Source organism: Lipophrys pholis, assembly GCF_963383615.2.
Source record: "Lipophrys pholis genome assembly, chromosome: 19".
Lineage (NCBI taxonomy): Eukaryota > Metazoa > Chordata > Actinopteri > Blenniiformes > Blenniidae > Lipophrys > Lipophrys pholis.
Window position 1 is genome coordinate 6,071,435 of NC_137647.1, and position 24,820 is coordinate 6,096,254.

General features: G+C 45.2%; 1 protein-coding gene across 2 annotated transcripts in view; it reads left to right on the plus strand.

The window, feature by feature from the left end:
* The window catches only part of LOC308124569 (RNA binding protein fox-1 homolog 2-like), a 53,268-nt gene that overhangs the window by 10,354 nt on the left and 18,094 nt on the right, over window positions 1-24,820 (plus strand). Inside the window, exons 2-6 of one of the 2 annotated variants that reach the window (XM_080487641.1) lie at window positions 3,073-3,123; window positions 17,515-17,718; window positions 19,688-19,861; window positions 21,833-21,886; window positions 22,109-22,201. In XM_080487641.1, the coding sequence (XP_080343767.1) occupies window positions 3,073-3,123; window positions 17,515-17,718; window positions 19,688-19,861; window positions 21,833-21,886; window positions 22,109-22,201 (576 nt within the window). The remainder of the gene's footprint in view (window positions 1-3,072; window positions 3,124-17,514; window positions 17,719-19,687; window positions 19,862-21,832; window positions 21,887-22,108; window positions 22,202-24,820) is intronic. The other variant, XM_080487642.1, reaches the window with a different exon arrangement.

Consider the following 24,820-nt stretch of genomic DNA (forward strand, 5'->3'; position numbering starts at 1 on the left):
GGAAAATGGAAAATGATATATGGTTTAGATTTGTTTGTTTTTTTGACAAATAAAAAACTGAAAGCTAAGTATTCATGTTCCATTTAGTCTGATCCACCTAAATGACATCCAGTGCAACCAAGAGCCTTCAGAGGTCACAATTAGTAAATAGAGTCCACCTGTGTGCAATTGAATCTCGGTAAGGAACACCCTGAACACACCATCGCCTCTGCGAAACATGGTGGTGGCAACATCATGCTGTGAGGGTGATTCTCTTCAGGATGGACAGGAAGACTACTCTGAGTTGAAACGTTAAGAGTCTCAGAAAGACTGAAGTGGAGGTTAAATGTACAGCCAGAGCTCCAATGGAACGGTTTAGATCAAAACATATTTATATGTTGTAAGGGACCAGTAAAAGTCCAGACCTTCATCTAATTGACGATCTCTGGCATGACTTGAGAATTGTTGTTTGCAGACGCTCTCCATCCAGTCTGATTCAGCATGAGCTTTTTTACAAAGAATGGGCTAAACAATCAGTCTCTAGAGCTGCAAAGGTGGTAGACGCATACCCCAAAAGACTTGCAGCTGTGATTGCATTGTGTGGCTCTACAAACTATTGACTGTGTCCCAGTCATAATCAAAATATGGGATTGTTCAATGCTTATTGTTTCCAGAAAGTCAAGGAGTTTACCAAACCTAATAATCACAGTTTCAATAGTATTTCGAAAGTGAAGAAATCATACGGGCAATGAGAACGTACTCCTCGGCTTACCATTAAACCAACAACAGGCTTAGCTCGGCTGCCCAGGATTAACGTTTATTCCTCTGTTTGAATACAAACGGTTTAATTCTGCCGCTACTATGGCTCTTGATTGGCTGGATGAACGCTATCATGAAGTGATCCCAGCACCAGGCAGCCCGAGGTCAGGGCCAGGGGGTTAACTCTGTTGACTCTCCTCAGAAGCCAGATCTGCCCTCCTTGTCGCTGCGACGTGTCGCGGCCCACTCTCAAGCTGTTCGCAGAGCGGCGGAGCTTGCTCGGGCCAAGGGGCGACACGCGGATTAGAAATATTACGCTGATCAAATGTAATGAAACATCAGCAGTTCTAACACGACACGCTCCGCCCATCCCCCCCTGCACAAACGGACACCCTCACACATCTTTCTTCCTCCTACCTCCTCAGACCTTCAGCCCTCGCCTCGCCCCCCCCCCCCCCGCACTCGCTCTCTCTCTCTCTCCCTCATGCCTCAGCTCCTCCTCGAGCGCAGAGGCATGAGTCTCACTAGGCGGTCATGTTTTCTCTGCAAGGCACGCCAGCAGGCTAGAATGTACCATAGTCATCCCTCTCTTTCTCTAGCTGCTGTCAAAATATCATCGTTTGGTTAACTTTCCCCCGTTGTTCCAGGCATCCTAATGCCCCCACCCCCAACCCCCACTCTTTGTGTTTCTACCCTTTCTTCTGCCTCCTCCTCCTCACCTCAGCACGCCGCAAACAATGGCTTCCCTTGATGGGGCAAAGTGACACGGAGGAGAAAATAATAGTCGCAAAGAAAAGCGAGTGACGGAGACAGAAATAATCTAATTAAAAGTAATTATAGAGCAATTAACCACAACACTGGTTTCTGAGCGGGGTCGGTGAGGAATGAGGGGCTCACCCTCTGTCGGAGGGTTTTTGATTGTTAGCGTGGCTGATATGAATGGATATTTGGGTGGATGTCATGACTGATGACCTATCTCTGCAGTAGAGTGGAATTTTAACTGGTAACCTAATTTCATTGTGTAGTCTTATTTTTTTTCCTTCGTGGAATTGTCTTCTATCCTTGTATGAACTTTATTCTGCTATTGAACATCGTTGTGTCTGTGTTTAATCCCACGGACCGGAAAACAAGATTACTCTTGACAAAGTGTTTTTCAATGCGTCACCAACATGTGCAAAAAACATTGAGCGGCGCTGTTAATTGGAGAAAGCAATTGAAATATATGATGGATGGCATGTCACTTCTTTACCCTGCTAAACAATTAAAAGTGATAAAAAAGAGTCACTTAACATTGTATGGATAGGATGGACCTCCAGCCTGATCTGTGAGCGAGAGATTCACTCCTACAGCCACGTGATGTGTTTTCCCCCCTCCAGTAATCAGGCCTGCTGTATTATGAATGCCAAAGACCCCAAGGGTACAAGTTCCTGGCAAGGCCAACAGTGTGCATCATGTTTGTTTCAACTCAAAAACCATTTGGAGCGATGGTCACGGGGGGGGGTACTGGTCCAGCTGTCTGCTCTCAGGGTCCCAGTAGGGTGAAATTGAAGGGATAACACTTTGAAGAGACACACATGGGTTACACCTGACATGACCTGCCAGTCCTGCACAGGAGATCATCATTTACGACCATAAAGTGATGATTTCTGTGCGTTGCCCATAACCTGCTTGACCCTGATCGCAAATCTTGGTGTCAAGTCAGAGCTGCTGTCAGTCATCGTGTGTGTGTGTGTGTGTGTGTGTGTGTGTGTGTGTGTGTGTGTGTGTGTGTGTGTGTGTGTGTGTGTGTGTGTGTGTGTGTGTGTGTGTGTGTGTGTGTGTGTGTGTGTGTGTGTGTGTGTGTGTGTGTGTGTGTGTGTGTGTGTGTGTGTGTGTGTGTGTGTGTGTGTGTGTGTGTGTGTGTGTGTGTGTGTGTGTGTGCGCGCTGTCTTTCTTTTTTCTTTTCTTTTCTTTTTTGCTTCTCGGAAATGAAAGCCAGATGAGTGATGCCATCCTTCTTAAATAAGACTCTGTTTAGGAGTATTTTGATATTTCAGCATCTGATTCACTGAGTCAAAGAGGGCGGGGTTTATGTCTTGCACTGCAACTCGCCACCAGGGGGCTTTAAAGACGTTTCCACCCAAGCTTGTTGAACAAATTTTCAGATAGTACTATGAAATGGAAACATAAGATTTTTCTGCATTTTGTGTTTTGAAAATGCTTATGGTCGAGTTTTTTTTTTTGTTTGTTTTTTTTGGCTGTAATGTACAAGTTTGGGACCCTCATGCTGCACCCACTCCTTTTCAAAAGCCCAGCCACTCACGACACTCTCATCCCTCCTGTTGTCTCTTGCAGAACAATGAGCCTTTAAACCCCGGTTTCCATGGATACCCACCTCACAGTCAGGTAAGAGATTAGTGACTACTGTAACAATAAATTTGAAAAAGAAGAAAAATAATAATGATGTAAAGCAGAATCCTTGACTCCGTTGGGATGTGCGACTTTTCAATCATTCAGCCGCTCAGAACAACAATGAAAGCCAGAGTCAAGTCTGTGAAGACCAGTTAATCAAACGCTGCTTGTTCTTTGGGCGGAAGAGAATATATTGTGTAACATTTTTTGCTTCTAATTTGAACCTCATGTTTCCATCGACTTCACCAGCGGGGTGTGCTGAACAATTACCTGCACCGTTATGATGCTCTTCTCCTGCAGCATGCCGTAGCTCTGCCATGACGTCACTTTGGAGAATCGGCAGCTTCTTTTTCAAAGCCCTGACCCTTAGAAAGCGGAGAACTTATCCTATCACCTTCTCCGAGCTAAGCCGTGCTGCACGCTCTGCTTGCAGGGCCCTTTTTTTTTTTTTTTCTTTCTCTCTCATCAAAGTCTGTTTCCATCCTTTCACACTTTCTCTCTCTTTGAGCCTCTCTCCGTTTCCTCGTTCTGTGCTCATATTAAGTGTCTCTCTATGCATATTGCTCTCAGTAATGAGTGCAGCGCAGCGGCAGCGTAGCCGGCTATTTTCTTATCTACCTCCGAGCAGCAGAGCACATTGAGCGGCTCAAACCAGCTCAGCGCTCGTGTGCGTGTGCGCGCGTGTGTGTGTGCGTGTGTGTGTGTGCACAAACGCCGTTTGACTGTGTTTGAGCGAGCGAAGCTCGGCGTGTGCACCTTTTGTCTTTGTGTGCGTCCCCACTGTGCGTTTGGGATGTGCAGCTCTCTGGCAGTGCCACAGGAGGGGAGTGTTGGTCTGTGAGCCTGTTCGCCCCCAGCCTTCCTCCCCTCATCATCACAACACCGGAGATTCTCATAGACCCCATCCCCTCCTGTCCCCTCCTCTACTCCTGCTCAACCCCTCTCCTTTCTTGGCAATACAACTCGGTGTGAGCGAGAGATACGCAGTCAGAATTTGGCTTCAAGGCTTTTCAGTTTTGCTTGGATACCTTTCCGTCCTCTCTCATCACCAGGATTGCGACGTATTTCTGTATTGTCGAATATGGCTGGGGTGTTTAGCAGAGGTGAAACAGAAATCTAAGCTCATTATTATACAATAGTCCTCGTTCAGTCTCCGCAGACTCCTTTTCTTTGTCATATTCATGTTCTTGTAAGTCACCTGGGCAGCGAGCACTTGTGATCTGCAGGGCGTCTGAACTCCTCTAGTCATCTGTAATATTCAGAGCCAACACACATCACAGCATTTGTATTGTAAATGATTTAAAAGTCGTCTCCACTAATGCATTCTGGCCTCGAGCACACATTAGGAGACTCCAGCGCACTAGCTGCTGGTTATCATGCAAATGGGGTTAGCCGCAGAGTCTAGCTTCGCAAGATGGGCCTGTTCATTGTCTTATATAATTTATACATGTTTGAACTGACTGTAGATTTGCCTGTGTCAATACAGAAGGGTGTTAAAAGGCAATACGTCTGTGGCGGAATCCTTGGTGCTGTGAGGTGTGTGTGTCTGTTTCCAGTTTCCATTCTGACTTGTGGGGCTTCAGTTTCCTATTTAGGTCACAAAAATGATTAGGGGTCGCAAAGCACGTGCCAATAGGCAATGAACGAACAGTGGGATCAAAAATATAACCCTGCTTGAGATTGGATTACGTTCAGTCACAATTGGCTTCTTGAATTGGCAGAAAACAAGGTGGCATCATGCATGATTGTGCAGGAAACACTTATTTTTCGACCAGATTTGATTGAATGTGATGAATATGAAGGTGTCTCTTTATTTAGAAATGAATGCAGGATGTCACAGCTGATCGTGGTGTTCAATGCCAATTCCTCAAATCTGTGACTTGAAACTGTACTGGACACGGCTGTAGTTGGAAGTTTGGAGTTAATCCACCAGTCATTTTGGAACGGAACTATGCGGGATGATCTCTGCGGAGCAACTGCAATCCGTGACACCAATAAAGGAACTGTGGAAAGTATTCTTGACGGGTGAGGCCTTTGTGTGAGGGACACGATAAAGGTTTGGCCTTTGTTTCAGTCCTTTTGTGTCCATCTAGCCAAGGTTTAACGGGACAATCACAGCGCATCTGTGTGTACATTATATGAATGTGTTTGTGCACGACGGTGTGTGTTTATCTCTGTGTTCAGTCTGTGTACTTAATCCTGAGATCATCCCCTATTCATCCTCTCATCCTCCTCACTTACAGCCCCTGATCCCGTCACCCCCCCCCCCCGCTCTTTTTTTTTTTTTTTTTCACCCAGCCTTTTATCCATTTATCTCCCTATCCTGTTATCTCTTGCTCGCATCCACTGTCCTCCGCGCTCATCTTTTCCAGCCTGGTCCTATCATTTGCCCACCATTTCCAATCACTTCTCTTTCCCTCCCTCCATCCCTTCATCCCTGTGGACCCAGTTTTCTCGCCAGACTCAGCAGATGTCTGAATGTTTGGCATCAGGGCTTTTTTTTTTTTCTTTTCTTTTTTCTTTCACCCGCAGAGTTTCAGTCCCTCCCATATGGAAATGCAGTGCAAGGAACTGCACCCTCATCTCTGCAAATTAGGCGCCTCCTAACACAATACAGCGTTGGGATGCAGGAGAACTGAGCCCGAGCCAGAAGGAAAAGGCGCAATGCAGCGCGATGGAGATTCGTGTGCAGGTTGAGGTTTTGATTCTGGGACTGGGGGCCGGAGCTTCCTCAGTTTTCTGAACGCTCCCATCTGCGTGATGAAGGCAGCTTGCAGCAGAGCGATGGTGAACTAGGAGCCTACCCACGCAGCTAGCTACCTAGCCGTCTACCGGCTGGCCTACCTACCACTGCTTTTTGGAGCTGACAGGCTGCCACGCAATAAATAAATCATCACCAAAAAAAAAAAAAAAAAAAAAAGCTGCAATGCAGTGGGGGTCGCGTTTGTGTTGTGTGCTCTCAGGCAGCCAGCGCGTGGCGAGAAGACAGCATCTTCCTCCATTCCCGTTTCTCGTCTCCCTCCAGGGGTTTGAGGAGAAAGCAGCAGGAGCAGCTCTCTGACTCAATCCACTCACAAGGTTATGTGGCTCCATGGAAGGAAGGATGCTTTGATGGATAGGAGGGATTGAGGCTGGAAGGGAGGGAAAGTTTTGAAAGAGGGGCGGGAACAAGTGGAAGCAGGGGGAGCAAGCAGGACGTGTAACGCGAGCGCGTGAATGACAGACGCAGAGCAAAGAGAGGAGAGGGAGGTGGAGAGAAGAGACTCTGGCTGGCAGGAGGAGAGAGACAGAAAGGCCCAAGGGGGATCAGAGCGGCAGGGCCGGAGAGACGAAGAGAAGAGAGGCGGAGAGTGACAGGCAGACACGGCTTGCGTGCTGGAGGAGCAGAAGGGACGTCGGCGCAGGGAAGGAGGGAGGAAGAGGGAGTGAACGAGGGAGAATTTGAATGTGCGAGACAGCCGTGGACTGAAGCCATCGTCGGCTCATGGTCGTAGAGCTCAGGCACAGGAGAGGAGGAACAGGAGGAGAGAGACGCAGAAAGGAGGAGAGGGGAGAAGAGCCGGGGAAGTGGAGAGCTGGTCAGCAGTTGTTCCTCTAGATCAGACAATGATGGGGCTTTACTACCCAGCTGTCTTACCGGTAAGTTCACTCTTTTGAGTTCTTTGATAAACTGCAGTGTGCACATGTTGAGCACTGCGAGGCAAGATTTGATGAGCAGTGGAGGTCATTAGATGTTTTAATTGCTTTAGTTTGGCTTAGTGAAGCACTAATTGGGGTGCTGTTTATGGTGTGGCCTGTTCTGGTGTGCAGTGTCTTGGCCCAGGTGAGGCCTTTGTCAGATAGTTGGCAGGGCGTCGGGCTAACAGCAGGGCTTGTCCCTGCAGCTCTGCCGCTTTCACTTTTTTTTTTTTTCCCTCCCCTAACTCTCCGCAGCCAATTACCTGAGATCAGCTTGGAAGAAATTCTATAAATATTTTGCTTCTGCTATTTTTAAATATGCATTATTGTGTCCCGTGTAACTGGAGCGCACACAGTAAATAGCAAGAAAATGTGTCCCTGCACGAGGTCTTCAGAGAAACAACACTTACTTAGCATGCTATTATAATGTTTATACAGTGGATGTTGTGTACAGACTGCTCTTCACATATGGTGGGCGTGTCTGTGCTACTTTAGCTGAGAGACAGCCTGAGGATGAGGGTTGCTCTCTCGCTCTGTTGTAGCATGTCCTGCTCGCGGGTCTTGGGTTCCTTTGGGCCTAAAGGCGGGCGTCAGGGTTGTTCGGCGGGGGGGGGGGGGGGGGCGCTGTTTGTGCTGCGTGTGCTGTGTAGACACTAAGCAGCAACTGCTGTTCAATTGGCCTGTGTTGACATGCATGTACAGCGTGTGCTGCGAGCACCCTGCATGCTGACTGCTCACAGCATCTCATTATATTTCACGCACATATACATGTGTTGTTTTGTGTCGTGCGCATAGAGGACGGCGGCAGAGATTTTGTTGAGCTGTCCGAGCGGCGTAAACTTCATCCATCTGCCGGATTGAAGGAGACAGGTGCCAAGGCACAGCTGTTTCTATACACACAGAAAGGCACACATACACACACCAGTTGTTGGCGTACTTTACTAGTTGGGGCACAACTCCCACACAGACCTGCTTTTGACCCATTCAGAGGTGCACGCCACCGTTCAGCCTTTAAAATCATTATTGGAAAGTCCATTTTTGAGATAATGCGAAAGAAAATGCTCATAGACGGGAGGGTTCTGGTGTATTATATCAATTTTATTTTGAATTTCTTAAGATAAAGAGCTGATCTAAAAATGTTAAATTACATCATTTTACTTATACCCAATCGGTAGATTGCAGTTTACCAGGCTGTATGTCCCTTTATCTACTGACCTTTTAAAATCATAATCCTTTGTTGTTCTTAACTTTTACTTTGAATAGAGGTTAGTGTTGAAGTTCTATTAAACGTCTTGGAGCTTTACAGCAAATCGGTTATTTAATGAATGTCTGCTCACCCCTTCACACCACAGTGTCAAGGCCATGCATTAATAGCTCTTCATCCCCGCCATAAATGCAGTTCAGCTCTGTGTGACTGCACGTATGATGATAGGGTCATGCTGCATATAATAGTCTCAAATCGAGTCAAGCTCCTCTTCCCTGCAAAGCTCTTAAATATCATAATCGAATGTCTGTGTTCCCCACACGAAGCCGCCGTCTTCTCCTCCACCATCTCTGTCCCTAATGTGTTTCTCCTGTTTTTTCCTCCATTTCTGGCTCCTTCCCCTCCTCCACTGCACTCCTTCCTCGCCGTAAGCTAAACACATTATTCGTCTTCAAAGAGAATGACGCCAAATGGAGGATAGCGGTGGTAACTGGAGGGGTGTGAGGGCGAGCGATGGAGGGGGTGGGCTCCATGTGGGAATGCACTCTGAAGGTGACACACCAGCAGTCGCACCGTGCCCTGTAAAATTTATGGCAGCGCTCTCTATTTTGGGTGACACGTCTTCATTGCACACCGTGGTTACGAGTTGGTTTGCGTACAGTAACTGCAACAAGCATGAAAAATACTGCCGTCACCATTTTGCAGTCCACTGTGCTGACACTACAGATGGCTAAATATTCCAAATGTGCCAGAGCTAAGTGCATGCTAGACAAGGTTTGGTGCAGGCCCGTGCTTCCCCCCCCCCCCATTGTTTCAATGAAAGCCCAAGGAAATTTATTTTAATTCTTTGGAAGTATGCATGATCGAAATCGGCAGAAATTTCACGTTTTCATTTTTGTATTTACATTTTTTGCCTTTCTCCAAATTTTCACCCCAAAATAAAGAACAAAATATTCAAAATTCATGACTATCGAGAAGCAATCTCGTTAAATATTTCTGCCGCAGCAGCTGTTTCTTCGGCGTCAACATTTTAAAGATTTGTGGAAAGCTTTAGTCTCGGCTCAAAGCTTCATATCTGATGTTTTTTCTTTTTGTATTACTGGCATATGAAAAGCTCCCAGAAATGCCGTGGATCTGCTCCCCGAAAGCCTCACAGCTGCTCATGTTAGGTTATGCTACACTAAAGCACAGTAGTAAATCCGAGGGAGAGGGTGGTTTAATTCGTTAGGCATTGTTGTTCATTTCTAAGAGAAAATCATATGTTGTTTTATTCTGTGATTTACAACAAACTAACGGGGTCCAACCAAGTTTTGAGCGAGGAAAAAGCATCAAGCTGATCTGTCTGATTTAAGTTAACATGATCAGTGACGATATCGGCGAGCCGCCAGGGGGCGAGTCGAGGTCGGCGTTCCATTCATCTGTCTGATCGTCGTTGCGGGGCTGCTCGCACACAGCGGGCCGCGAGTTATTCAGGTTAACTGAACAGAGCAAACTGACTTGTAAATAAAAGATCAAGAGCCGAAGGTGATGATTGACAACATAAATAATCACCACAAACCATTCGCACGAAGCAGTTTCACCCACGTTACAATGTTTTTGCTGCATTTGGCGAGTTTTCAGGCCTCGTCTGCAAGAATTCCCCCCCCCCCCTCCCCGCAAAACCAGAAAAGCTACTCGTCTGTAGACTTACGTGGTGTTATTGGAGACTTTGGGAGATTTGAAAAGCACATTTCCTGCAGCAGTCCTTCCAGTTGCAGTCGGAGCCTGAAACCCCGGCGTGTTCAAACTTCAGATGATCGCACAAACATGGAACCACTGCGAGTCGTTCTACACGTGCTTGGGGTGTTGTCTTTTGCTGAATTGTATGTAAAACTTGACAGTGTTTAGTAGCCAGTGGTTTGTATTCCTTCTTTCAATTTGTAACTACAGCAATTCATGTTATTAACCTGCATAACACTTATTTGTGTATCACACCTCCTGATGATTGCCATCTGTGATGCTTATTTCCAGAGCATCTTGGGTGAATTTCACATACATATATTCCTTCCAGGAAATGCACTAAATACCAACCCTAACTCAAGTTTCATTTTCAAGATGAAAGACACAAAAGGTGTAGCTAATAGCAATGATTGTCATTTTAGCCATAATGGTGCAGCCTCGGTTTGGTAATGTGTCTGCCGGTTGCATCGACAAGAAGCAGAAAAATATCCCCCGACAATGATCAAATTGCCGAGTTTCATTTGATGGTCTGGCGTCTTATCTGATGAAGGCGAGCGAAGCTGTGAAAGCCGACTGATGAGTGTGTGGATTCATCTTTGTTAAGTCTGTTCCCTCCCAACCTGCTGGGTAGCCAGGCAGCTATCTGCAGAAATCAGGCCGACATCAACCAACACAAACAGCAGGAGCAGATAAATTAGGCAGCAGACCTTTCTGCTCCGTGTGTCTGCGGCTGTGTAAAACCTAATGACGGCCGCCTTCCCCAGACTGTTCTCTTCATGTAGGAAAAAAAACAACAAAAAACGGTATCGTGTTTTAGTCTGACTGAATTTTGCAGAATCGGGAATAACCCGGACCCCGCCGCAGTGGGGGAGGATCGGGAAGGGGGGGTTGGCATGCGACTCCATGCTGAGGCCTGCTGATGCGCCACTTCTAAAATGTTTTTGGTTTGATTATGCAGTCGGTACTTGGTGCAAACTGCACAGTAAAACGCCTTCCAGGAGTCTGCAGAACGATCCATACACATGTCCATTTCCCTCAGGGAGGCATGTGGGCTGTTTCCGTGCGAGTGGAGCGGCTTTGAGAGATTTACACACACCAAAAAAACAAATACTGAGGATGTGAGTGTTAATGCACACCGAAACACAGTTTAACCAGGTGACTGCATGCTGGGGCTTCTGATATTTCGAGATATCCTTCAGGATTGTGGGTATTTCTTTGTGTGTGACAGATAATACTGACTTCCCATTCCGTGTCACCAACACTAAGCTGAAGAGCCGAGTCCTCGGTGCTGCTGGCCTAATGCGACGTGTGAGACTACTCCACCCCAGGCTTCGCTGGTCTCCCACCGCCCATTAAAAGCACAGTGATATCGTCCGACACTAATGCCGCTCTAACTGCCGCTGCCCGAGGCGGCGTGCAGTGGGCTGAGGTGTGAAAGCACTCCACGTGTTCCCTCGCAGTCGAGCCAGCGGACAGAAAGGAACAACACAGGCGACGCCGTGCGCAGACGTGGTGCAGTGGAGCTCTAAATGTATGCAGCTCTGGATCTCCTCGCCGCCTTCCTTCCTCCTGCTTCATATACAGTTGCGCAACACACACACACACACACACACACACACACACACACACACACACTGCGCAGAAGCCTCAACCGAAGCACTAAGTCAGCCCTGCTGAGTTTTCACATCTAAACTTCTCCTCCTAACAGCGTGGCGGCTGGTGTACAAATAGTCCGACTTGCAGCGTTTGGCCCAGAATCTGCTCTGTCAGATCTTTTGGAAGTGTTGGAAGCAGCAGTGCAGAGATTGAATTATTAAAATAAGCTCACGGCATCTCTGATCATGTAGCGTAGCTGGATTCAGTTTAAACGTCTACGCCATTGTTGTTTAACCTGCATTTGGTGATGGAGACATTTTTGGGAGTTGGAAAATAATTATGTGGAAATGTAAGAACAATTTTGAACTACTGAAATAGGACTTATTATTCAGGACGGATTTAGACTGACGTTATCCTTTGTCATCATGCAATGGGAGCATTGAAAATACTCAAAATATCTCCTCTAACCTTGTGCAACAGCCTTATTGAAATAACTCAATACAGGACTGAATACAACTCAACAAAAGGAGACAATGTACTTCATTCTAGCCTTTCATATGTGTTGCCTCTTTATTTTTCTTGGATTTACCTGTATGTATATTCAGCGAATAAATAAGACCAATTACTCATTTGCTGATACTTCTAATCTGTATCATTTGTTCTAATAGCTTGAGCTCTCTCTAAAGATAATCTCTATTTTTGATTTATATGTGGGTTGTTTTCAGGAGTAAAGTTTTCCCAAAATATGTGATTATTTAACATAAAGCAACTTCAGATTACCAAAGATTCTGTTTTAATAGTTAGGACAACAACAGCAACCAGTCGTCTTATTTGGGGGAAGTAGATCCAGGTAATATTTGGCAATTTGACTTCAAAACAGATTTTTTGCTATAGAAATAGTGTTTTTAACAATGCAAATGTGGACAGCTGATCGTCATATCCTCCAATCACCTTTGTCAATGAAAGCAAAACCTACGCAGAGAGCTTTGTCGTTGATGCTTTTTATTCATCAGTCTCTGTATGTACAAGTAATGCTTCTTCTAATAATAAGGTTTCTACTTATTTTTTGATCTTATTCTAATTTGTGCATAAATCCACTGACTTCTGCTGCTGGTGGCTTTAAAAAGAAAAAACAAATTTTTTATTCCTCATCGCCCAAGGTGAGTCAGAGCATTCCAGAAAAGACTGTCCGTGTGATTATTATAATGATCGAGATGGTGACGATGATCAGATCTGTCAAAAACCACCAAGCTGCACGTCAGCGCTCCGAGCCGGACCGCAGAGCTGCTGTCACTCACAGACAGCAGCCTGCAGTTCAGCCGGAGCGGCGCACGAGCTGCTGCTTCGTTCCGCCGTCGACACTATGGCGTAGCAAGTGCAGCAAACACCGAAAGATCTTTCGCTGGTAGTTTGAAACAGGCGTCCATGTGCACTCTCAGGCCCCGTTTACGCGACGATGTTTTCAAGAGGAAACGCAAAAACTTTAATTTGAACGGTAGTCGACGCCACTGAAAATGCGATGAAAATGTAACTTTTTCGAAAAACGCTCCGTCTTTGTGTAAATGGGGGAAAAAAATGCACGTTTCTGAAAACACTAGGGCTCCGTTTCCTTGTAGATGCTGGAAACACTCCTGCTGAGCATGTGCACCGCAGCCACGGTAAATAGTTCCTCTGCACATGCACGAGTAGATGGACAATAACAGCAATGGCCGTCTCCAGAGTGTCATGACTCCCAATCCATGTTCTCTATACAAATGTCCATGTACTTACCCTTGCTATTGTTTATAGCGTATTGTTCTATATGTGTGGTTTCATTACAAAAAACAAACAACAGCACCCACTAGTGGCCGAATAGCAAAACTACAGGTTGTTTTTTTTATCTGTGTTTCTGCCATTTCAATATTTTCAAAACGTTGCCGTGCAAAAACGAAACTTAACTGAAACGAAAACGCAAAAATGAATCGTAGTTGTGTAAATGGAGCCTTAAAGATCTTTAGCTCGCAGTTCGCTACTCGGTTTGCGAAATAAACGTCCACGTGGACTCTGAGTGTGAGCCAGCGAGCTGGAGATGCACCTCTGATGATATTATTGGTGTAATCTGATTGGCTCAGTCAGGAAGAGGAGAGAGTTTCTTCTGCGGCCCTATAAGGAGATGGTCATGGCCTGATTTTTGATGGATGCGATAAAGAAGCTTGGAGTGACTTTGAGGGGCGACTATCTATGGTTTAAAGGGGGTGGGGGGGGGGGGGGGGGTGGGACCTCATCTTCTTGCTTTAATTAAGTAACAAAGAGATGAGAGTGTGAGCCATATAAAATGTCTTTACTTCAATCACAGGCAAAGAAAAGAGAATAATCTGTAAGGAGAGTATTTCTGTCTTCCACTTCAAACTATGCAGACAGTGGAAAGCTCCAACAGGCAAATTGTCATGAATCTACACGAATGATGAGTTTGGTGTGTGTGTGTGTGTGTGTGTGTGTGTGTGTGTGTGTGTGTGTGTGTGTGTGTGTGTGTGTGTGTGTGTGTGTGTGTGTGTGTGTGTGTGTGTGTGTGTGTGTGTGTGTGTGTGTGTGTGTGTGTGTGTGTGTGTGTGTGTGTGTGTGTGTGTGTGTGTGTGTGTGTGTGTGTGCGTTTTCACTCTGGTGGTCGCAGGCTAAAAGTCGGTAGTCAGACAGTCGCACGCTTGGAAGATTGCAGTGAAAAGGCCGCCTCTGCCTCCCCTCATTGTGTGTGTGTGTAAAACATATGGTGTCTCAGGTAACTCAGCTGCTGTGTGTTTGTGTGTGCATGCATGAGGTGAGAGTGAAACAGCATGGGTGAATAGGTCGTCTTCCAGATGGTCTTTTTGGTTTGTTTGTTTTTTTCCACGATTCGATTTTTGTTAACTTTTCCTGTCGTTTTGATGCAGAGTCTTCAGCCGTTTAAATCTTATCTCGCAGTCAAAATTCAGCCTGGAAAGGAAAGTTCAGACCAGACAGAGTCTTCATGGAGTGTCTCATTATTTCCTATAATCCTCTTCCCCCTCCTGCTAAGTCTCCCTTTTATTTTTCCATTATTTCTTTTTTCCTTTCTCTCTCGCTCTCGATCTCTCTCTCTCTCTCCCTCCCTCTCTCCCTCTCTCTCTCTTTCATTTTGACTATATGATGCCATCTAGGGCAGTGCAGCTCCTCCGCCAGCAGGTCAGGAATGCCTGTGTCGACTTGAATTAGCAGCATTATCCTCTCTGATCTTCTCCTTCCATCCCTCTGTTCCGGTTATGAGACCATGAATTCACCCAATAACTCACTTTCGGGCAAAATCATCACACTTTCCTTCTCGTAGTGAATTTGGATTTACACATGATGGGTTGCCCCTCTTAAGTTCCTGGAGCATCCATCCATCTTCTTTATCCATGTTTGTCTCACTAAATCAATGTGGGGATACAATGGCAATATGGAGAGCAAGGAAAGAAAGGAATCCCTAAAGCAGTTCATGAACTGACCCTCGGTACACCGACAGTCAAGCACAGAGTGCTTAAAATTCCATTTACTCTTGCTTAACAGTGAAGGTGAAGATGCATTTTATCAGGACTTTCTGTAGCTTTTGTTGCTCTAATATTGCTTTTTTAAACAACTGCCTTGTTTTTGACCTTGTTTGGTCGACAGAAGTGACTCCCAATGAAACTCTCTAATTCTCATTTGCTAATTTGACCGGCTTCATGAAGTCCTTTACAGAAGCCACGTCACTCGGTACATACTGATGTTTGAGTGTCAAACTCACTATACCAATGTATGCATCTAAAACGGCAGCTTGATAGAGCATCCAGGCCTGTAATTTTCTTTCTGGAATTATTCCAAGGGTGTCAAAGTCTTTACTTCAGAGGCCCCATACAGCGCAAATTGATCTCAAGTGGGCTGGACTGGTAAATAATTACAAGAGAATATAAAAATAACTAGGGCGCTAAATCTCTATCTTTTGTTTCATTTCAAAGTATTTAATGAACAAACTGTTTCTGACACATGACAAACACAATTTACTGCCTCAGTTCACCATGTGCCTTACAACTTACAGATCACAGTGGAATTTTATTACACTATTTACATCTTCAAAGGCATCAAACATTTGGCCACATGTAGCTGGAACTCTACATCTGTGTAGTAATCCTCCTCACCTAAACTGAGTCGTCACATAATACAAATGAGAGAGGAAAGAGAATAAGTTAGTCTCTGCTGTGCCCCTGGTGGTCAAATGAATAAATTGCAGTTAATGGCATAATTTCTCACAGCTGGAAAATTTCCTCTTGCAGTCCAGACTCTGGCCTGCAGGCCTGTTGTGTTCCTCTGATTAGCAGTAAAAACCGAAAGACTTTTGGGATGGGTAAAAGTTAGTTTTGTTAGTCTTCTTGCAGCATCCATACTAAACAGATATCTCAGTTACGCTGGCCTGATCTGATAAACTCGTCTCTGTTCTCTCTAAAGTTCTTGTTGCGGTTTGACCTTCTTTTTTCTTCTTTTTTTTCTCTCACTTCTTTGCCCAACACTGTCAGCGTGTATCTGACTCGGCCTCAGGCTGCTATATTTCTATCAGACACACCCCTCAGTGGCTGAATACAGGCCGCCGCTTGTTTATGAGCTCACATGTCTTAACAAGTACTAGGCTTTGATATAAGGTATTGAAGGTGGGTGGTGCCAAATTAATTAGTTTTTATAGCGCGTTGTGCTCTTGTGAGCAGGTTTTTGATCGGGCACTTCTCTGTAGTCTCTTCCGAAGGACTCACAAGCCCCGATTGTTCTGCAAGTCATCAAAAATGGACAAAAGATAGTTCAGTTCCTGCTCAAATACATACTGTTCGCTCTGTTTTAGGACGAGGCGATAAAGTGCGGAGTTATGCGTACAAAATCAGCTTTTACACATTCTTTCCAAACATAGATTCCGTCGTACGGCAGCACACAAGCTTCCCCCACTTTTTTTTTTTTTTTTTTTCTCTATCCCGTTTTTGGATTACACGGCGTTCTGCGATGCCTCCGCTATCTGCCGGGCTCAGACCCCACCAGCTCTCTGCGCTGCAGATGGGCCTTTTAGCTTCAGCCGCCTGTTTTACAGGCGCTGCGGTCATCGCTGCAGGAGAACTGCGAGCTGCCAGGCTATGGGATTAGAGCAAAGGGAGCGGGAGAGAACCCATTTGCTTTTGCGGCATCTTAGTTACTCGGTCTAATTAAAAAGGCCGTCTGGAGACAGAGTGTCTCTAGGCGTCACCCAGCCCAGATACAGCCCCGTGGCAGAGACCAGACCAGTGGTTAATGGTGTTTGATGCCGTGTGTCATCCTGCCCGCTCCGCTGTGGAGGAAACGGCGCTGACCCCAAACCCGCCGCCCCCTTTCAACCCTTTTTTTTTAGCCTCCTTTTGTCCTCCCTCACCTTTTCCTCTTTTACTGTTTTTGGTTTGAACTTATTTCCTTTGAAAAAAAGAAGGGAAAAAAAGCAACTACATCCAAAATGCCCTTGAGTGTGTGAAATGATTGAATGTGGTGCAACCGCTGCACATAAGCACACCAGATAAGGCATGTGTTGGAGCTGCAGATGATCCTGCTGCTGATACAGATGTTACAGTGCAGAAGAAGAAGAAGAAGAAGAAGAAAAAAACCCACCCGAGGCAACAAAACCCCAGCTGATGCACATTTAATATGAAATATAGATGGCCTCTAAAAGCAAGCCAAAAATACTGAAAACAAGTATTCACAGGCTGCGGCAGCGGCTATAAACGAGCCACGGTTAGCGTGTTGGACCCGGCGTTTATCTCTCCGCATGTCCATCCATCCCACAAGCATCTTTGTGCCTCCAAACCGTGTATCAAATTTTGTGACTCTTAATAATAGATGTGTTTGCTGTAAATATTTCATGGTCGGCTGACTGAAAACACACGCCTGTCAGAGATATGGAGGCGGAGCGAGAGGAGGGGGAGGAGGAGGAGGAGGAGGAGGAGGGGCGCAGGCAGGGAATGAGGGACTGACTGAGTGGCTGAAGGAGAACGAGCAAAATAGGGAGAGTGAAATTTGATAGGCAGGGTTTTTAACCCGCTCACCGTCGCTCCATCAGGCTTCAACTGAGAACATCCAGCATGTTAAAGTGCCTCCGTCTCTCTCTCTCTCTCTTGCTCTCTCCCCACCTCCCTTCCTCTCCCCTCCCACCCCTCCCCGCCCCACCCCCACAGGGCTCTCAGGATTCGACAGGCGCACAGGAGGGTTTGGTGGCCCCGCCCTTCGCGGCCTTCCCCCCTCCACCTCCACCTCAAAACGGGCTACCAGGAACAGAGTTTGGCCCCGGGGCCATGTTCGGTGCCGGGGGCCAGGTTACTGCAGAAGTGGGGGCCGGTGCTAATGGAGCCACTGCTGCCACTGCGACCAACAACAATAACGTAAGCTCGATGTGTTGATTCATAATGAGTTGGTTTTTTTTTGTTTGTTTTTTTACTTCATTCTTTTTTCTTTTTTTTCCCCTCCTAACAGGAATATTTCCAATTTTGCTAAATATTCGCTGCGATTAATTGAACCATAAGTAGTCCGATTCAATACCGATACGATTAAATCTGTGTCGTGTAAACATTTATAGCTGAAGAAATTAGTGAAGCCCTGTTTTATAATCCAATCAGAGTCCACGTAGACAGCACATCGGATTGTTTCACTAATGTATATGTGCATGCATGTCACAAAAGGCTTCTGTCACAGTGCAAAGAATTATTGCACTGGTCCACTGACTGAATGTGAAGATATTCTTACTGCACATAAACCCACAAATCAACCCAATTATTTATTCAACGTTCATGTAAACCGGGACAATCTCATCAGAATTCAAGCAGATTATCCTAAAAGTGACCATCTCAACGCAGCTAATGATGAATATTTCACACTTTTCTGACATTTATAAGGCTAAACCGCTCATTTATTTTTCAAGAATTATTGTACAATTCATCACGATGCTGCTTTTTCTTTCCAAGTCAATTTCTCTTTCATTATGAAAGGAAACGGTAGAAAATGATTGCAGCACCGTAGACGAGGCACGAAACAAAACCGAGAACGTTATAGAATGTGACATCCTGAAAGCTTTCCGAAGCCCGGAGACAAACCAGTAGTAACTACTAAAAAAAAACTCCTGATGCAAATATATTTGGTTCAATCTGACACGTTTAATGAGGAAATTTATTGGAAAAACACTAGAATTAAAGTCTTTAACCAATTTGACAAACTGAATCAAGCGTTTGAACATGAAATAAGCATCTCTGTAGAATGTCATCATGTCAAATCCTTTTAAAAAAATCATAGTGACATTTTTACACATTTAACACCAACTTCCCAATCATTTTATGGTTAAAAATGGCTTTTCGCGTCTTAATTCTAAGATGTTCAAAACCAATCGAGCTCCAGAAATGAGTTCTAAATCTAGTAGATAATGTCGCATTTTACATTTTGGGTTCCCACGGCTCACAGTCGACACAAGATTATTAGATTAATGGGATTCTCATATTTTACTCTGCAAGATAAGACATCCCAAACTAATTTGTTTTAACACAATCTTTCCAATTTATGGCTTCATTCAATCAGAAAGGTTTGCTGTAGTTGAAGTGAGGGTACGAAATCAAATTAAATGTCAGAAGTGACATTTTTTGGGGCTTAACAATTTTTTTTCCGATTCTACAATCACAAAATAGTTCTTTTGTCATTATATTTTTGGGGATTACCTTTCTTTATTGGAAGCAACAAGCAAAAAAAAATAAAAATCAAATAGAAAATTTCAAGGAAGGTTACAATTTTTTCCTAACTCTCCCATAATCCCATCCCAACACTTTTACACATATCCAAGAGGAAAATAAAGGTATTATTTTAACTCACCACAGCCTATTCTATGTCCAAAAACTAATGGAAAATCTAATCGTCATGTTCTCAGTGCAACGGTAACTTAAAGTGTCCCTGACAAAAGGCTGAAACATTGTCATTATTTTGTACCGTTCATCTCTTCCACTTTCTTTCTGTCCCTCGCTTGTATCTTGGAAGCTGTGAAATCAGCAGCAAAGATCTCACTTGTTAATATGTTGCTAAATGAACTCGTAGATTCGGTCTGCCGTGTGCTTCTCCAGCATGTTTTTAAGGCAAACTTTGAGGACGATTAGTCAAATTAAAGGTCGGAAGCTTCATTTTTGCGATTCAACAATCACGATATCTTCTGTGGATTTTATCTCCTCGTCATGAAACACGAACTTATTAACTTTAGCTGGTCATACAGCATAAATTCTAATATTTTTGTTTTATTTTCAAGGTGATTTTCAGCATCTCTAACTGAAAGCTGGTCGTTTCTTTCCCTCACTTTCTTTCTTCTCACACGCCAAACAGGGAAAGACGGAGGAGACGTCTCAGGGTGAGGCGGGCGTACAGTGCGGCACCGTAGGAACGGTAGCAGGAGGCTCCTCAGGCGACTCCTCCGAGGCCAAAGGGACCCCCAAACGCCTCCACGTGTCCAACATCCCCTTCCGCTTCCGCGATCCGGACCTCCGGCAGATGTTTGGGGTGAGAAGTTTGAAATGTAGCTGCTGTGTGTTGTGGAGAGGGGTGGTAGCTTCACCCCCCCCACCCCCGCCTTCGTCTTGTCTACTGGATCAATAAATCAGTCTAGACCTGCGGGGTCGTCCACAGACAGACCCCCTCGCTGAGGATTAGGCCTGAGAAACAGGAGAAGAGAGAAAAAAAGACAAAGGAGTGGAGGCGACACAAAGGAAAGACACTGGTGGGTGTTCTGTCAGAGCTCGAGGGGATAAATGGTCGTCTGTGTTCGTCTGTTAACCTGAGTGACAAACTGGGAGATAAAAAATGGAGCAGAGCAGAGTTCAAGGCAAAGGAGAGGAGAAAAAAAACCAACCCAAAACACATTAAGACGTTGCAGCTTGTCTTTTGTGTAACAGTGACCCCTAGTGTAAAGCAGCTGGAACTCTGTGACGGACCAGCTTTGTGACTTTGCAGTAAAACCATGCAAAAGAGGGAGGTCATTACAGAGCAAAGGATTGTGGGGGATCTTCATGGCAGGTGTGACGTTTCTGCCGAACATTTACAACCGTTATCTCTCCTAAATTCACTTTCTTGAAGAGTGCTTCGGTTTCCAACACCGTTTCAGTTCAAGATCCAAAACAAATATTTGACGACTCGCACTAATCTAAATATAACAACACAACATTTCTGAACTGTTGAAAAAAACAAACACAAAAAGTGTGTGTGTGTGTGTGTATGTGTGTGTATATATATATATATATATATATATATATATAAACAGCGCATGAATGAAAATAGTCATCAGAAGTGTTTGATGAAAAGGAATGAATGGAGGCTATTAGCAGCCCTCGAGGAGATTTCACGTCTCCTCTCACTTGAATCCTTCACTTCCTGTCCAGCAGTGGCCAAACCAGGTCGAAATGATCTGCCTACATTCGTCAAATCGATCTCCGATTCTCGCAATCATAGCTTCAGACTTGTACTCGCTTAGATAACATTGCAAACACTAATCAGATTAGAAATGGCGTCTTCGGCAAACAAAGAAATACTGCACTGTACCGATTATTTTCTTGCAGAAACTGAAAATGTCTTCATAAGTAAAGTAAATTACAAATAAGGTAATTCTCTTTAACTAAATGTATTTTATTATTTTAAAAAAGCATTAGCACAGCTTGGAGTTTCCATGTTTTTAATTAAGGAATCTCAGCAGATCTACATTCCCAGGCGGAAGCTGGGATCGCTGAACGTTCACGTCCTCAGCGGCTGAAATGAAACCGTTTGACTCGGGACAGAAGTGGCTGGTGTAGTGGAAACAAAACGAGGACGGACAGCAGCTTATTTCTCGCCTCAAGCGCTTTCAGAAATACTTTCTGTTGAACTGTTCTGGTAATAAAAGAGAAAGTTGGTGTCCGAGCCGCCATGTTGGTCCGGTGTGAACTCCAGCAGCGGAGAATCGCCCGAGACGGCGCGTTTGTCCAATCAGCTGCGGGCAGGATAGTTCTGCTGTTATCGATTGGGAGACGAGTGTATTTAGACACCGCCTGGTGTACGACGTGTATCTGTGTGGGGGAGGGGGGGGGGGGGGGGGGGGAAAGCCCCGGTGAACATGTACTAGTGGAAGCAACGTTATGCCATCGAATAAGTAAAGTCAAAAGCTTACCGCCCCCTGCTGTCTAAAAAGTGTATCCCGATACAAATTTTGCTTTAATCCTCCCTTAAATGTACCGACTTTGAACCCAATCAGGATACATCCTAACATTCTTAGTGGTTGACGACACTTTTAGCGATCGCGTTGGGGATTCCGTGCGTCTCAGGAGACGAGCTGGTTGCTTTTTATAATACGACACCTTTGCGATCCACTGCGACCAGGATATTGGAGCGAGTGGTTCAGTTGGTGCATTAAACAGTTTGAGCTCATCACATTATGAATCTGCGGTCTACAATAGTCTCATTTTTGTTCTTCTTGTCGTTGTTGTTTTTTTTTTTCCTTTGCAGCAATTTGGGAAGATCTTGGACGTAGAGATCATTTTTAACGAAAGGGGTTCAAAGGTGAGTGCGCAGTCGTTCCTTCATTGCGATGACAGCGGTCGCCCTCGACGTGTAGTGTGAGTCTGTGATGTGTTACCGACGCGCCACATGGGAGGCCGTTGTTGTGAAAGCGCCGCTGTCTGTTAAAACAATGTCACGATGCACCCCGAGGTTCTCGGGATTCACAGATTCCCTCCCTCCACCCTCATCATCAGCCTCTTTAACCTCTGCTGTGTGCCACAGGGTTTTGGCTTTGTGACATTTGAGAACAGCGCAGACGCAGAGAAAGCCCGAGAAAAGCTCCACGGCACGCTGGTGGAAGGTCGTAAGATTGAGGTAATTTTCCTCTCTGTCTCCCGCCTCCCTCTCTCTTGCTCTCCCTTTCTTCTCTTTTGTCTTTTCTCTGTACTCCCATCGTAATTCTGCTTGATCATGACTGCCAGCGAGCTCCCATCCTCCCTTTAGTGATATGCTCTGATGCAGCCCACTGATATCCCACTCCCCGGTCCTTTGCAATATGTGTTTCTTTCTTTCTTTCTTTTTTTTTTAATTTAAAAAAAAAAAAAAGACTTCTTTCTTCCTTCTTTTGTTGTTTCTTTTTTTTTTTTTTTTTTTTTTTTTTTTGTGGTGGGAATGTTTGGGGGTGCAAGAACACTACAAAAGGCATGCTGGGTACTTTCCTGCAGCACTTTATTTTTCACATTAACGTATTGCTTCCTTTTTTCTTTTTCTTTTCTTTTCTTTTTTTTTTTTTTTTTTTTTAATTTCTCCGCTGATGCACAACTCGTAGCCACGCTGGCGTTCACGACTTCTCATGCAAACAATTGGAATGACGTTTTGTGTGGCGTGCACCGGAGGGCACGAGAGGAACGCAGCGAAAGGATGATGCATGGCAGATTGCTGTCAGACGCTCCCCCCCCCCCCCCCGTTACTGTAGATATCCTCCTGTGTTCCCCTCTCCCGGTGCTGTGGCTAAGTGGTTGTGACAGCTTCTGGCTCCTGATGCTACAGCAGCATGCTGGGAATCACAGCGGCACCGACGCATGTTCACTTTATGGACGTCGGGATTTGTGGAGTGCTTTAAAGTTGTTGATTTTGATGTGATCTCGTTTTTTTTTTTTTATGTTTTTCTGAAGCATGTGCTGACATTTTGAGAGCAGTCTTTGTTTAGTTTTTTATTTTTTTTTTTCCTGCTTTGATTTTAATTGGGGGTTTCAATCAGGCACTTATCCATATGGGATCACTTGATTTAAGCCACTGTAAGCCAGGATTTCTGCATGGGCTTACTGTGTATGTGTGTGTGTGTCTGTGTGTGTGTGTGTGTAGGCGGGGTTTGTGTACTGTGTATGTGTGAGTGTGTGTGGATTGTGCGCGAATCAGTTGCTGCATGATGGATGAAGCTGGACCCTTTTTAGTTCCGCTGCAGTGTGGTTGAGAATGAACGATGGCCACCTTGCATCCACCGGGTCAACATCCCCCTTTCCGCCACCTCCACCTTCAGTCAATCAGCAAGCTGAATGGATACTGATGGAGCCCGTTTGCCCCTGCATCAGTCCCCGACTGTCTGTATCGACATCGTGTGTGTTTTCTGCAAGTTCTCTGTGCATGGCGTCAGTGACTTCTGCTGGCCGGGGGCGACACCTCACCGTTTTCCAGTTTGCATGTGCTCTGTTGTAACTCCGGTAGCGGCGGCGGTCTTTAGGTCACATGCGGGCTGCATGGCGGGCCAGCAGCAGGAGTCCGCGGAGCCGGTCTGTTTATGGTGCATGGGGCTCGAGGAGACAAAAGGCCGGCGCAGGACAAAACAGATTTGTGTTTATACATTCCTTCAACCGAAGGAGGAGGAGGAGGGCCGACCACTTCTATTTGAGGCAATCCTCCCTGGCTGTTCTCCGTACTTGCAGACGTTGCCGCAGCTTCAATCGGTCACATGATTTCAGAGTTTGTTGAACTATATTTTCCAGAGATAAAGATATGATATCACGTTATACTTCAGAAACTCTGAAATGTAGGCCTCCTGTTTACCATCGTGGAGAACTCTCCTGTTGTGTGTGACTTTACAGTGTCATGCTCCACTGGCATGGGTTGAGTTGATGTAGCAGAGGACTGAACTGCAGACAGCTGGATGGTTTTTTTCTTCTCTCTCTTGCATGTTTATTCTTTTTGTTAATACAGATTTTGCTGATGGGACTGTTTTATTTAAATTTTTTTCTTGTTCAGTTAGCATGAAATGAGATGCACCTGAGTAGTCGTAGTCTCGTTCCACTGAGGGGAAACCAGGCCGGATAGTTGAACTCTCAGTATGATTCTTGACTGAATGATTTATGAAGGAATGTCTGGTCTTTTTGTCTCTTTCCGTGCATGCCAATGGAAGCCAGTTATTTCTCTCCTGGCCGGCTGACGGCGTGCATGCAAGTAGCTCATGTGAAGGAGTGTAGAAAGAGAATTGTTGTGTTTAAAGTTCCACTGTTACTTCTCTTTGTCTGGAATAAAACTCTGCGCTTTGAAGAAGTCAGTTTCCTGTACGCTTCCAATGTATCCATGTAAGTGGCCCCAATTACAGTTCACTCTGCCTCTACCTGCTTCTCTGTGATGCCATCTCATCACCATCCCTCCTATATATAGGCTATAGAGTCCTCTATGCCTATATATAAATATATGACCGTGACCGTGTGTGTTTTAGTACGCACAAACAAACATACGCACATGCATCTCCACCACATCTGCGGCCGATTCTGCGATGGTGTGTATGCCCTAACATGAAGCATTACTCACTCATAACATTTATATTTTTAGTGTAGGACAGCGTACCAAGCCAACGCGAACCATTTACTCTCATTTTCACTCCCATGCTGCATTAACTGGCTGCATTTAGGGTCCCAACATGGTCACTGAGTGTGTGTTGCCTCCTTTAGTGCAAAGCAGTGCACTGCTAACTGAGATATTTACCACTGA